At 38.8% G+C, this 14,497-nt stretch overlaps 1 protein-coding gene across 3 annotated transcripts in view; it reads left to right on the top strand.

Annotated features, from left to right (window-relative positions):
- Nucleotides 1-474: 474 nt before the first annotated feature.
- Nucleotides 475-14,497, top strand: part of LOC108373959 (Ca(2+)/calmodulin-responsive adenylate cyclase-like) — an 18,259-nt gene continuing 4,236 nt past the window's right edge. The window contains exons 1-8 of one of the 3 annotated variants that reach the window (XM_017629905.1): nucleotides 475-1,320; nucleotides 2,092-2,253; nucleotides 3,542-3,626; nucleotides 3,709-3,843; nucleotides 3,926-4,100; nucleotides 4,166-5,264; nucleotides 8,342-9,600; nucleotides 9,676-10,385. In XM_017629905.1, coding sequence (XP_017485394.1) covers nucleotides 1,015-1,320; nucleotides 2,092-2,253; nucleotides 3,542-3,626; nucleotides 3,709-3,843; nucleotides 3,926-4,100; nucleotides 4,166-5,264; nucleotides 8,342-9,600; nucleotides 9,676-10,385 — 3,931 coding nt within the window. In that variant the 5' untranslated portion in view covers nucleotides 475-1,014. The remainder of the gene's footprint in view (nucleotides 1,321-2,091; nucleotides 2,254-3,541; nucleotides 3,627-3,708; nucleotides 3,844-3,925; nucleotides 4,101-4,165; nucleotides 5,265-8,341; nucleotides 9,601-9,675; nucleotides 10,386-14,497) is intronic. The other 2 variants (XM_017629907.1, XM_017629906.1) reach the window with 2 other exon arrangements.

The raw sequence follows: 14,497 nt of genomic DNA, 5'->3' as shown, positions 1-14,497 counted from the left end.
TTTCATTCATTTTCAATGAATTTTCCTATGGAATTAATTCGGTGGTGACAATTGTTTTTATGAAACAAAACACCCACCAAGCTGTCGAATTGTCCCTGACAATACGGTAAGTGCCTGTCATTACAAAATTATCACCCCCTAGTCTGAGGCCTATTTAAAAAAGCGACAGTGATAATTTTGTAACGACAGGCATTTTCCATGTTGTCAGTAACAATGCGACAGCTTGGGGGTGTTTTGTTTCATAAAAATAATTGTCACCACCGAATTAATTCCATGAGAAATTCCATTGAAAAAGTGTCATGTCGGGGTTTAAAATTGTCGTAGACAAAATTGTAATTTATATGTAAATCATATGTAATAATTGCATTTGCGTTATTTTAGTTTCAAGAAATATTAAAAGTATTGAAAAGTAATGAAATGCGCGCAATTACCATATAAATAAGTTTACAAAGCTCTCCTGTGAAAGCTTTACGACGGAGCTATTTGGTTTTGTCGCTATTGTCGCGACAATTTTAGCAGAGTGACAATTGTCAGCACAATTGTCGACAATATTTCATAATATCACTGTCGTTTTCTAAAAATTTTCGCAGTTGCCTACAAGCGTATATGAAACAGAAAAAATGTCGCCGACAATTCTGGCATTGAAATTTTATAGAAAAATCGACAATTGTCGCACCAGTCACTTTTATGATATAGGCCCCTGATTTACCGTAAAATTGTCGCACAGAGTAATCAGCATTGAAATAGCGGGGAATACCTACTAAATGCCTCACTCCCTCGTAAAACAAGCCGCTTTTCAAAATGGTGTAATGACTGTTAAATATCTGCGTCAAACGCGAATACAGGTAAAGTAAATGTACATACTGCTCATACACATGGATGTACATATGTGTGTACATACGTATTTGAAAGTCCTTGTTATTTCTATGAAATTGTTGCGGCCAGATACTATTCAGATTATGCTGATTATAAATTTATTTTTCATTCATTATGTAGAATATAAAGATTTAATCTATGTCCTTCGCTTTGATTAAATTCATTTTATTTTTTATTTTATATTTTGTCGCCTACCTTCACAGCTCATCCATTCCGCTCCATTTGATCTCATTGGCGCGTATTATAATTTTCATGATTGCAATATTGGTACATGGACGTTTGGTTGAGTGGACGGCACGATTGGATTTCCTCTGGCAGCTGCAAGCATCACAGGAGAAAAAGGAGATGGACGTTTTACAGGAATCAAATAAACGGATCTTACATAATTTGCTGCCAGCTCATGTGGCTGCACATTTTCTCGATAACCAATTTCGCAGCAATATGGTAAATAGTTTGTTGCTTAAAGAAAAAAAAAAAATACACCGCAAGTTGTACACCTATTTTTGTGATTACATACCTACGTATGTATGTATGAATATGCATGCTTGGCATTCGCAGCTCTTACATATTACTTTTCAGTTCCCGATTTTCGAAGAGCAAACAAGTTCTAAGCGTTTGGCACGTCAGGAACAAGAGGCAACATTGCACACAGACACGAGTACACAGATGCAGATGCTTCAATTATGCCAAATAATATACTCTGACACAGTAATTTTCACACACTTTTCCCAAACCCAACTGAAAGAACCAGAATTAAACACGCTTTAAAATACTCCATCCACACAGAAATCAAACTTACGAAACTAAACTGCAGTCGAAACAGTTTCAGTTTTGTTCGTAAAAGATTTTTTACATGCAAAACATTTTTTAAAACTTTTCATGCTGCAAAAACACGCACATCTTTCAATTTTTCTGCATAAATACTTTGACTTAATAAAGTACTTTTCACTTTTTGCAGTACTTTGTGTGCTACATGACACCGTTGATATTTGTACTTTTTGGCGTTGTTGTAAATTTTTATTTGTTACCAGTTTTATTTCGCCGATTTTTGAAAAATTTATGTTGTGTCGTGTCGTTCTGCCCGGTTGTCGTTAGTGGCGCGGCATTGGGTATCAAACACTTGTGTGTTGCCAACTCTCTTATCCCCTGAAACTTTTAATCAAGCATATTTTTTTGGCGATTGTTGTTGGTTTCTTTTGTCGCTAAATCATATAGGTCAATCCCTCACAGGAACTCTATCATCAAAGCTATGCTAAAGTCGGTGTTATTTTCGCTTCGGTACCGAACTTCCATGAGTTCTACACAGAAATGGATGGATCGGATCAAGGATTGGAGTGTCTGCGATTGTTGAATGAGATAATTGCGGATTTCGATGAGGTGAGTGATACCGATTTTTATAAAATAAAATTTATTGTAAATTTTGCAACCTGTCGCTAAATACAAGTGGAAATGGGTTTTGCGGAAGGTGGGCTTAATGCTTTGTCTCGACCGATAAATATATGCACTGCGTCCTTATAACTTCTTAAAATATTTTAAGAAATTTGACAGGACTTTATGTTAGCCTCTGGCCAGATCCGAGAGCTGGGTTTCAACCCATATATTTGTCACTCTTTTGTTTGATTTTTAGATGGTCATGTCGTTGTAAATCACTTGCATTTTACCGTAGCCAATGCGCTGAAGTCTGTAACGTAGAATCTTTTTCTTAAACACTCCAAAGGGTTCTTGGCATACCTAAAGATTACGGACCTTTGAGCTAGAGAAAAATAAAAAAGTGGACGTGGTCCACTGTGGAATTGAAAGAAATTATTTTTTTTTTGTGACCAAGAACAAATAAATTATGAAAATTTATTTTTAATACATTATCCTTGAAACTCCTTGAAAGTATTCAACAGTTATTTTTGAAAAAAATATGTTTTAAGGATTAATATGTACACTGCCACACCATCGAATTTTGTTCATCTAACTTTATCAGTTTAGGACAAAAAAATAAAAGTGATCTTTTAATTTGCAATACCTATTCTTACTTTTTATAATTAAATTCATTGAAATCATATTATCTCATTATTGAATTTACACACTAGTATTATGCTAAATTATACGTTACAGAAGGAATGTTTTTGTTTATTTTATATTGAATAGTAACAAACAAATAACACAACACTGAATGGTATTAAAATGCATTTGAATGTATAAGGGTCTGGTCAGACCCATTAGGTACAAAAGTGACTAAAATGGTGTTCGCCTAACGGAGGCTTAATGCGATTTCGAAGGACGTGTGCGATATTCTGAGGGAATGCATTCCCTCAAGTTGTCAAAATAGTAACTAACTTTTCATTGGCAAATGGATGCCTAAAGCTAAGTTATTCTACATACATACATACAGCTCTTACCCCATCGATTACGCGTATTTTCGATCAAAGTGACTCAAACTTTCGTGATTGCGCTTTTCATCAGGCTGATATCAAAAGTAGAATTATCGGACCTAGTAGTAGTACATATTTTAGCCACTTTGCTCATGTGGTTGATGGTTAATCAATTTTTACTACTTATATAAAATTCATTAAATTATTTAAATTTTACCGGAGTGATCAATCCAAATAAAGCATTCATCTCGTCATGTTGTACAATGTGCAAATTTTTTTTTTTTTTTTTTACCCTTTTTTAGCTTTTGAAAGAAGATCGTTTCCATGGCATTGATAAAATCAAAACTGTTGGCAGTACTTACATGGCTGTCGTGGGCCTTATACCTGGTCAGTATTGAGAGCTAGTTATTTACATTATTTTAGTTTACCGTTAGGAAGAATATTGATTACCTTTAAATTTCATATCCAGAATATCGCATCAACGCCAATGATCCCAATTCGGTGCGTCGCCACATGACAGCTTTAGTCGAATATGTGAAAGCAATGCGACTATCCTTGCAGGAAATCAACAGTCACTCATATAACAATTTTATGTTGCGTGTTGGTGAGTGAATAAAATCTTTTCCGCTCTCCGAAACCGTTTTTGTTACTTATTTTTAAAATATATTATTTTTTGCCAATTACAGGTATTAATATTGGTCCTGTGGTGGCTGGTGTGATTGGTGCACGTAAGCCACAATACGACATTTGGGGTAATACCGTAAATGTTGCCAGCCGCATGGACTCTACAGGCATACCTGGTTACACACAAGTGACACAGGAGGTCGTGGACAGCCTGCAGGGCTCACACTTCGAGTTTCGGTACAATTAATTTTACAATTGTATTCAACTTTGCAATAATTTGAATCTTTTACACATCTTAACAGCTGTCGCGGCACCATCAAGGTCAAAGGCAAAGGCGATATGGTCACATATTTTCTATGCGACTCTTCGAATAATGGCCTCAATGGCGAGGTGCGCAACGCTATGATCGCCAATCGTGCCATCACACAAAATGGCAACGGCTATGCGTCACAACAGCAGCAACAACAACAGCAACAGACACAATCGAATGGCTTGCATGCCCACGCTGCGGAATATTATCAGAAGCAATCGCAGCTGCAAGATAACAGCTATCAGCTCAACATGAACAGTGAGACCTACAACATTAAGAAAGATAACTACGGTTACAACAACATGGACACAAGCCAAATGCTGTTGAAAACTTCACCAAATGCAGTGCAGGAAGAGCAACAACAATTGCTTTTACATCAGCAGCAAGCTATGCCACAACAATACCAGCATCATTTGGCGCAGCAGCAACAACAGCGCTTGAATAGTAAATTGCAAAAGCAACCGAATTTTATTGCCAACGGTGGCCTCCCGAATATACGAGAAAATGGTCACAATGGCGAACATAATGGCAGTAATGGCGGTAGCAATGGTGTTGGTGGTTATGCCTACAATGGCTACCATCCAGCCCAGCAACAAACACAGCAGCAATACAACAACGGCGGCTATGTACATCATCAGCGATCACATTCCTCCAGTTCGATGGGTGGCGGCGGTGGTGGCATTGGTGTTATGGGTGTGATTACAATGGCAGCGTCTTCTTCCCCCGCCCTACCCACACAACAACAACAACAAATACCAGTACCAGTTCCAGTACCAGCACAAGCCACACCCTCCATGGTAATTTTACGCGAACAATTTAATATAATTGAAAATCCCGGTGGTAATCGGCTTGAGTACATTAATCATGACCCCTACGCCCAGGTGGAAAGCTATAACAATTTATTTGGTAACGGTAATGGTGGTGGTGTTGTAAGCGCTGGTGGTAGGCGTGAACCGCATGCTGCACGCAATTACCATCTAATGCATCACAACAAACAGCATTCGTCGTCATATAGCACGAATAGTAATTGTTTGAATTATAATAATTGCCGTGAAAGTGAACCATTGTTGCATGCCGCACCAGTTGCCAAGGTGAGTGAATATGAGTATACATGGAATGAGGAGATACTCTTATGATCGTCACTGCAATCCCTCTCATCCACTGATGTTTGAACCCTGAGTACCAACAAAAATAAAATATCAAAAGTGGTCCGTGGGCTTTGCGTTATCAGCTATGCATGTTTGTTGACCCCAATATCGAAGACCCAGCTGTGACGTTTCTATATTTTAAACTGTGCTTCGTGCCCTCATTAGAATAAATGTTATTAGAGCAGTGGTGGGCACAGTCACATTCCCTGCAGGAAATATTAGACCAAATATCCGCACATTACATACAATCGTAACAATGGTTGTTTTGCTATTAGACCAAAAAAAATTCTAAAAATCAGGGACCGAGGGTCAAGAACGTTCCCACAAAAGAACCAAATGGGAACACAAGTTTTAAGAGTACTTTCAACGGGATCAAAATTACAATAAAAAGTTTGCGTTTCCGTAAAGAACAAAATACGAACAAAACTCTGGGCAACGTTTCTAATGGGAGCGAAAGTATTGAGAACGTTTTCAATGAAAATCAAATAAGATCAAAGGTTTGGAAAACGTTCTGCCATAGAACAAACCGAGAACAAGAGTTTTGAGAACTTAACGTTAAGAATGAGAGGGGCGTCTACGTGTTGGGATGAAAACTCGTTTTAGTGAGAACCATGATTGTTAGTTCTAGGCCGGATCGTTTATTATTAAGGTGAACTATCAATTTATGGAACGCTTGTTCATTTTCTGTGCAAGAAAAGTTCGTGTCTTAAGTCTTTTGTTAACATAATTTACATAATTATCTTCCTTGTTTTGTTGTTGTTTTTTTTTAATTTTAATATTCAACCATTGCAAACTTATGAGAAACGCTATGCGAAAAGTTTTTTTCTCGCTTCCTTTCTTCGCGAATAATTCAGATAAAATTTGTTCCCCATTTCGTTCTCTGTCAGAAACTTCCTGAGACTTTAGCTCCAAATGTTTCTTTGAGAGAACGTTGCTTAGATATTTGTTCCCGTTTTGCTATTTGCCAGAACGTTCCAAAGACTTTTGATCACACTTTGTTCTCTGAGAAATGTTCCCGAAAGTATTGTTCGCATTTCGTTCTATTTGGGAACATTCCACAGAACTTCGGTCTTTTATGTTTCCCGTTGACAACGTTCCCGACTGTTTTATTCTCACTTTTGTTCTTGTGAAAATACTCTATCTACTAGATGTCATACCACATACCATCCGTATCCCCCTCCCTAATCTTAGTGCGCGTGCAGTTAACTTATAATTTCCAAGGCGGCTAAAATGGAAGGGAAAAGCACTTCTTTGCTTTGTTCTCATGTTAAGTGATCTGTGGAACTTTACTATAATTTAGGGTTTACTTGCGCTATATATATATAAATAGTGAGATTTCCCTCGTCCGTATAAAGGCACATCTCTCTGTGTAGTCACAAGTTCAGCTTGGAAGATACTGCGTTAATGTAACAGTGAATAGATTCATTTCTACCTTATACTAGGGGTGGGTGCTCTATCCAAATTTTTTGACCGTACAGGTAATCCGAATATTTGAATATCTAAATAAAAAAATCCAAATATCCGGATATCCGAATATAAACTAAATATTGCCGTTATTCGAATCTAAAAATTAACACTAAAATTAATATAACTATTACTTATTTTGCAACTCTATAGAGTCAGTAGTTTTGAGAACAATTTTGCGAATCTGTTCAAATACTGCTTAGAATATACCGATTTCTGGGTAAACGGATATCCGTACTTTAACCGTATACACGAACATCCGAACGGCGGGGTTTTAGATATACTTAATTCGAACTCCAAACTTAAAAATTTCAACATTAGTTATTTGGTCTACTATCAGTGATCAAATACCTCTGTATGTAAGTACCTGTCAGGCCTTTTAAAAATATACGAAATTCCCACCATAAAAATTTCTCGTAATCTCTGTTTAAGCGACTTATCCATTTCCCGCATAAACAAACAACAGCGAACACACACACGCACTTGTATTGCACTCCCGCCCAAAACCAAGTGCAGCGAATAAACACACGCACTTGTGCTTAAAAATAATTCGCTCGTTCTTCTTTGGGTATGCATTTCTCAACTGCCGCAGAACAAAACCTTCTAAAGTAGTTAATTGCTGGCACCTCAAATCATGCTCAACAATCTCGCTTGATGCATCACCACTCCTGCGGAGTGGTTTTAAACAGCAAAAGCCAAAGCGCTACAAGCTGTTGGGGCTCTGTATGACTTTCAGCATACAGAGGTGGTACAAGAGCTACCATTGGCCACAGCGCCTACCCAATATTTGAACTTGAATAAATAACCGCTGCTCAACACTCCCGCTTGACGCACACCCCCAAAAACTCTTACAGAGTTTAAGCGGCAAAGCCACAGCGCTACAAGCCGTAGGGACTCTGCATGACTTACAACCATGCAGAGGTGGTAACTGATGATTATCATTGGCTCCAACGCCTACCCAAAACATTTTTGCTTTAATAAATTTTTATGCAAATGCATTCATCCTGGTCCTGCCCTCCCACTGAGTTATTCACTCTGTTTTTACTATGGGTCTTCGATACGTCTTTTCCACTAGTATTACACATTCCATGCAGCCCCCACTCTTGCCGTGATCTATTTATTTAGCCATCAGAAGTCTCTGTGTGGGTGGTTCTTAACCAAATTAATGTATTACTAACCTCTTTGACTAACATAGACTCATTTTTATTTATAAATTTTTTTTATACATAGTATGTACCTATTTATATGTATCCTGCCAGCTTTTAATGCATTCATTTCTAATGTGAACCATACATTTGTGTTATCTCTTTGCATGTATTCGTTACCGACATTTTACACACACGCACATACATATAAAACTGAAATAAATAAACATATCCTCGCAAACAATATCCGATGTTATTTCGTGGCTTTAATTATGTCCAACGATCGCTCGCACATTCGTCCACCTCTCAATCAACTACAAACACGGTTATGGTGTACCATTATATTGTTGGTGTATACATTGTTCATTGGCTTATACGTTATTTTTGCGAACTAATACACAAAATACATAGATAATGCCAATGCAACAACAGCATCCCCAAGCATATCCACCTAAATACGAACCTCCACGTTACACATGTCCTAATACCATAATGCTACAACAGCAACATCAACAACATTTGCAACAACAACTTCAGCTGCAACATCACCATCATCAGCAGCAACAACTACATCAACAATATCCACTATATTCCCAACATCCTCAACCGCCATTACCAGTTCCACCACCCAAACCCACAAATCTAAATGCATCCTCATTAGCCACAGCCTCAGTGTCAGCCTCAGCATCAGCCTCACTGAAACAGAATACACCTCTCTTACGCACTACCTACATGAAGCCGCTGCCGAAGTTGCCAACCGAGATCGAAGAGAGCCGTGAGATGTCTTCCACCGATGATCTCAGTTCACGCCCACATTCACCATCGATGAGTTCCTCAGATGAGAGTTATTCAAAGACGACCGAAGGCGAGGGTGACGAGGACTCACCGCGTATTACAGCCAAGGGCCAGCATAATCATCACCAACGCAACGGTGCCAATCCTTTGCAGTGGTTATATCCATGCGACATTCAAGTGGATCCTACGTCGCCAGTAGTCGACATGTCAAATCTAAAAGACTTTGAAGTCAGCTCGACAACAGAGAGTCAAGGTCAACAGACGAATACCACACACAACAAAGGTGATTCCTGCAATAGTTTTGAGTACCAAGACCGCGTTTTGCTTGCCGTAGGTAAAAAGCAAGCCAGTAACGGCGGCAGTGGTAGCAACGGTGGTGGGGGCAATGGTGGCGGCTCCACATCAGCTAGCAACTCGGCGAAGTCGCCATTCGAGAGGGAATTGCAGAGACTTTTGAATGAATCATCACGTGCGCGTGCACTTGCTGCCGCCACCTCTTCACCAGGCGGCAACATCACATCCGTTTCGAACTCCAACACCAATCCCGAAGGCAATACGACAAGCAACAGCAGTAGCCGCAATAACATTGAGTTGAGCTACTCGGCGAGTAACAGTAAATTGAGCTCGAATAACGGACTAGCAGCTGGTGGCAGCGGTAGTAATGGCAACCTCAGCGGCAGCAACTCGATGAGTGGCAACAACAACCAAAAGTCGTTAACCACGACGATGCTGGATGATCTTACTTCGCCAACAACGGGTCGTCAGCCATCGAAAATACCGATCAGCACGAGTTTTATGATTGCCAAACACCCGGTGGGCTTGGAGGCCATAAAGGAAATTACGCGAAATAAGAATCCATCAGAATCAAGCCAAATGTATGTTCATTCAATATAATATTTGTATTCCACAAGCCTTTCACGTACAAATGTATACAATCCTCATTTATTTAGGCAAACTTCCGATACGGAATCCTGTGAAATATTGCATGAAAACTGCAATCAGCTAAATTTGAACATACTTGACGCAGTCAACAACCAGTCATCCACATCAACAGGCACAAATTATCGGGAAACAAATCATATGCAGCCACAGGCAAAGGATCACAACCATCGACATCGCCAGCGTCCACGTTCTAAGGACCTCGATCAGAGTCGGGAGAGTCTCGATCAGTTGGCCGATGTTGGCGAGCAGCAGCAACCTCAGCGTCATGTGCGTCACCATCATCATCACCACCACCATCACCATCAACGACCGCGTGCTAATCATACAGCGGCGCTGAATAATGACACTGAACTCGATGATACCGAAGATAATTTGGCTGACGAAGAATTCGAAGATGATGAGGTGGGACGTGACGTACGGAAGAAACGTTTGGTTACAATTTTAACGGACGAGCAACATGTCAATAAGATTAGCAGCGGTGGTCTTAGCTCGTACGAAGATGAGGAAGATGAACACGAAGTTAACGCGTATAACCATAAAAACGACGATAATGCTGACTACGGAGATGACGATGATGAAGATCGGCATGTCGAAATGAATGTGATAAACGATGAACTTAAGTACGGTGCGGGACATCATAATCACCAGTCGATGGACTCGAATCCTTTGGAAAGTCAATCAGAGTGGTCAGATGATGATTGCCGCGAAGAGGCTACCGGTAAGTGGGCTTAACGAAATTATGTGATTATTATTATTATTAATTCGACTTGCGCTGCGACCAAAAAAATCAAAAAATATTGTGCCTAACCCTAATTGTATTCACTTCAACCTTAGGCTATTCAATTAATTAAGCACGGTTGAAGGTTCCGTGTTCCAAATTTTGGATGGAGAAGATAATCATTCTTCAAGGTGTATCAGCATACGATTCATGATATGTGGGCAGTCACAAAGCATATGCTCTGAGGTTTCCTCCACCAGCTCACAAAACCTGCAGTCCATCTTTACAGAAAGCCCCAGTTTTTTCAAATGGTACCTAAACTTGCAGAGTCCTGTCAGGTAGCCTGTGAGGGTCCTAAGTTCAAGTAGTCTTTCGGAGTTCCTCCAGGAAGGAGCTATGCATTTCTTTGATAGTCTCATTCCCTTTGACTACCGCCAGTGGGCAGCAGTCCGAAATTCTTTCCAACTCCTGAGCAGTTCTGCAGTGTATTCTTTATATGTTCCGCTGCAAGGCGCGGGATCATGCATGCGCAGTTTGGCTCGATGCTTTCCGAGACAGTCAGCCCTTTCGTTGCATCCAAACCCTTCACCCACCGCAGCGTCACTCTATTTAGGTTTTCTACGCAATTCAGAAGAGTTTCACAACTGTCGGCAAGCCCTCATGTCGTTCTAAATGAGTCTAAGGCATTTAGTGCTGTCTGACTATCCGACATAATAGTTATTCTGGCTCCATTCTCGAACATAGATTTCGATAGCGAAGACTTCCGCCTGGAAAATGGTTGGGTATAAGCCCATTGGCAGACTTTTCTGGAACCTTGGTGCAAGTACGCCTGCCACAGTACCCCGTAATACATCTTCGATCTTTCGCAGACCAATCGGTATAGCTTGCTCATAGCTTTCGATATTGCTCAATAAAACGCGTTGTCGAAAGCACTTGGTATGTCCAGGAATCCTCACAAAACTGTCTGTTTATACTGCATTTTTTTCAATAACTGGAGTTAGGTTATGTATTGGAGTAATAGTAGATTTGCCTGCCTGATATGCGTGTTGACTCTCACATAAAGGCTTATTGTTGAGAAGGTTATCCCTAATGTGAAAGTCAATTAGTTTTTCTAGTGTTTTTGCTAGAAAAGAGCTGAGGCTAATTGGTCTATACGCCTTTGAGAGTTGTGCCGCGTTTTTCCCCACATACCACTTTGACTTCACTCCATGTTGATGGTACGTGAGCAAGTAAGGGACTTGCTCTCAATAATCTTGCTAGTAGGCCAGTTATTAAGCCGATGCTCTGTTGTAGCAGGCATGCCATCTGGAGCAATAGATTTGTAAGCACTAAAGGTTGAAATGGCCCACGATGTCTCTCCCATACTGACGATTCTTCCTGCTAGGACTTCTTCCTCCTGTTTGCGCATACCTCGCTCACAATGTTTGTTATATGACTTCAGTTTCTTGGGTTTGTAACAGAAGCCTGCTGGTTTCATCCGGATGCCAGTGTAGGTACCGTCTCTTTCCAGAGTGCATAGGACGTTGAGAGGATCCAGTTTATAGGCCTTTTGAAGGCGATGCACTTCTGGAGGGAAAAAGTGATTCCACAGCGCTCACACCACGTAGCCCTTTTACACCTACCGAGCTCACAGTTGTAAGCTGTTAAGGCTGACTTGTAGGCGGTCCAGTCGCTTGTTGTCTTTGCCCTATTGAAGAGTTTTTTGTTTTTTTTTTTAGTTTCCCGGGAGAAACGTTCCACAACGTTTCTGGGAATTCTGTAAATCTGGTTTGTTACTCTAATATGCCGGTTGTCGGACATATACACCGCATTTCAGACATTCCAGTTTGGTCGACAAGCTAATCGAGGAAGTTGACAAATCTAGAACCTCCCTTCTTATAGCATTGACAAAGGTCAGCTCGTTGCCCCGGTTAAGAATAAACTAATTGTTCTTAGTGATAAATTCAAGAAATTATCCAGAATTGGGGTCCGAGCTTTCCCATATGAGATTGAAACAGGGGTACGATTTCCTTAGTGATTGCTAGTAAAATCCTAAAATATGTTACTATTTAAAAAGAAGAGAACCTGCAATCTTAAATATTTTAAAGTTAATTTCTTTTGATTGGCGCTTGTCGTTTGTACTCATTAAATTTTTTTTAGATTATCGTATGATGAACTTTTTTGGGCTTATCAGTCCTCTATAAACACTGTTAAGAGTCAGTTTTTTGCGGTGGACTTTAATTTTTTAAGATAGCAAACTTTACAGAGGCTGATAACTGATATTGGGAAAGCTGATTCCGATATACTAAGGGCTTTTATTAAGATCATCCTAACATACTCCTTTTGGGACAGAACGCAGAATTTCTTACCTACCGGCTAACGAAATATTGGTTCCGTCATCTTCGATTGGGAGCTCATGTTCATTTACATGGCTTCGGCAGCCATGATCATCTTGTCATCAGGTCGCCGTTCTTGTTTATACAAGAGCACACCCCGGTCTTCAAAATTTCTGCCATGCGTTGAACTATTGATAACACCGGCATCTCAAGAATTCTGCACTCATGTTCGTACTTCGATAAAGCTATTGAATTGCTAGAGCTACCGCCGTATTAGTTATTGTCGCCGTTTCGCGACATTCCTTTAAATAGCAGCTGTGACCATCAAAAAGCTGAATCGAAGTAACTTTTCCATTAAGGTATCGTACATTCTATTAAGTGGGATTGTGAATAAAAGCTTGTAGACATATTTAATTCGAAGGGTCTTATAACCTCAATTTATGCTATTAAAAATTATTTTAAGTCGGCGGCTTAGTTAGTTGCCCGCTTGCAACCACGCCTAGCATAAGTGACTTCTGCACAATAAACTATCCTCCTCAAACATACATGGGCCCACAAGAAATTTTGGTTCTATAAAACATTAATTAATCCCGACGATTACTGTTTAGACGCAACTACTAATACCAAGCGTCTCAATACATGCTATGCACTGCTGTATGTGAAGAATTTCCTTTATGGCATGTAAGAAATGTTTGCACGTGCACTTCTCAATCAATTGCCATAATGATTATTATTTAAAGCATGATTTTTGGGTAACCGTTTAGTGATTAAAGACTATTATTTGCACCTTTTTAAGGATTAATAATATATTACTTTAAAAAAATATTAATTAATTTTAATTACATATGTAAGTAATTTGTTATTTTTTATTTTTTTTTTATTTTTTTAATTACATTATTAATATAATTATTCAATTATTTTTGATTTTTTTTAATTGCATGATCAATATAGTTATTTGATTATTTTTGCTTATTTTCAATTATTTTTGATTGCTTTAATTAATTGATTAATATAATTATTTTATTATTTTCAATTATTTTTAGGTTTTAACCGACTTCCAAAAAAGGAGGAGGTTATCAGTTCGTCAGAATATTTTTATTTTTTTTATGTATGTTCCCCCATAACTTTGGACCACGTCAACCGATTTCGATAATTCTTTTTGCGTTGGAAAGGTAGTGTCTCATAGGTGGTCCCATACTAATCTGGTTTAGATCCGGTCATTGGATCATATGAGAATTGAAGTCGATTTTGGTTTTTGCTTACAAATTACTTGCTGTTTTCAATTTTATAATATATTTCAACTTGTGAATAATACATTGCAACGCAGTTAGTATACATACATATGATGGGAATCAATACAGTAACATAAGATAAATGCACAAGGAAAATAACATAAATGCAAAAAAAAACAAAAAAACAGCACTGGCTGCTTTGTTATTTTATTTGATAAATTTTTATAAAAGTAATGCCCATACTACAGCAAAACCGCATACTATACATACTACTACTACTTAATAGGAGTTTTTAAAAAAATTTCAGGGTTGCAGTTTTGTAGCCCATTGCATTTTTGTAAGGCAAAGCGCAAATTTCAAAAACCTGAGAATTACATACTTTTGATTTCTAGAAAATTCTTTCTAAAAGCATTAATGAATAGCAAAGACTGTTGAAAACGTCTATAAGAAATCATTTCTTACTTGTACAGTACAAGTATTTACTCGTACAGTGAATTTAGTTCGGGTTATTTAATACTAACTTAAAACAAGTAAGAAAGTCTAAGTTCGGGCGGAGCCGAACATT

This window comes from Rhagoletis zephyria, unplaced genomic scaffold (genome assembly GCF_001687245.7).
Source record: "Rhagoletis zephyria isolate East Lansing unplaced genomic scaffold, Rhagoletis_zephyria_1.1 Rzeph_scaffold_07183, whole genome shotgun sequence".
Lineage (NCBI taxonomy): Eukaryota > Metazoa > Arthropoda > Insecta > Diptera > Tephritidae > Rhagoletis > Rhagoletis zephyria.
Note: the sequence above shows the minus strand (reverse complement) of the source record. Positions and strands in the feature narration are given on the sequence as shown.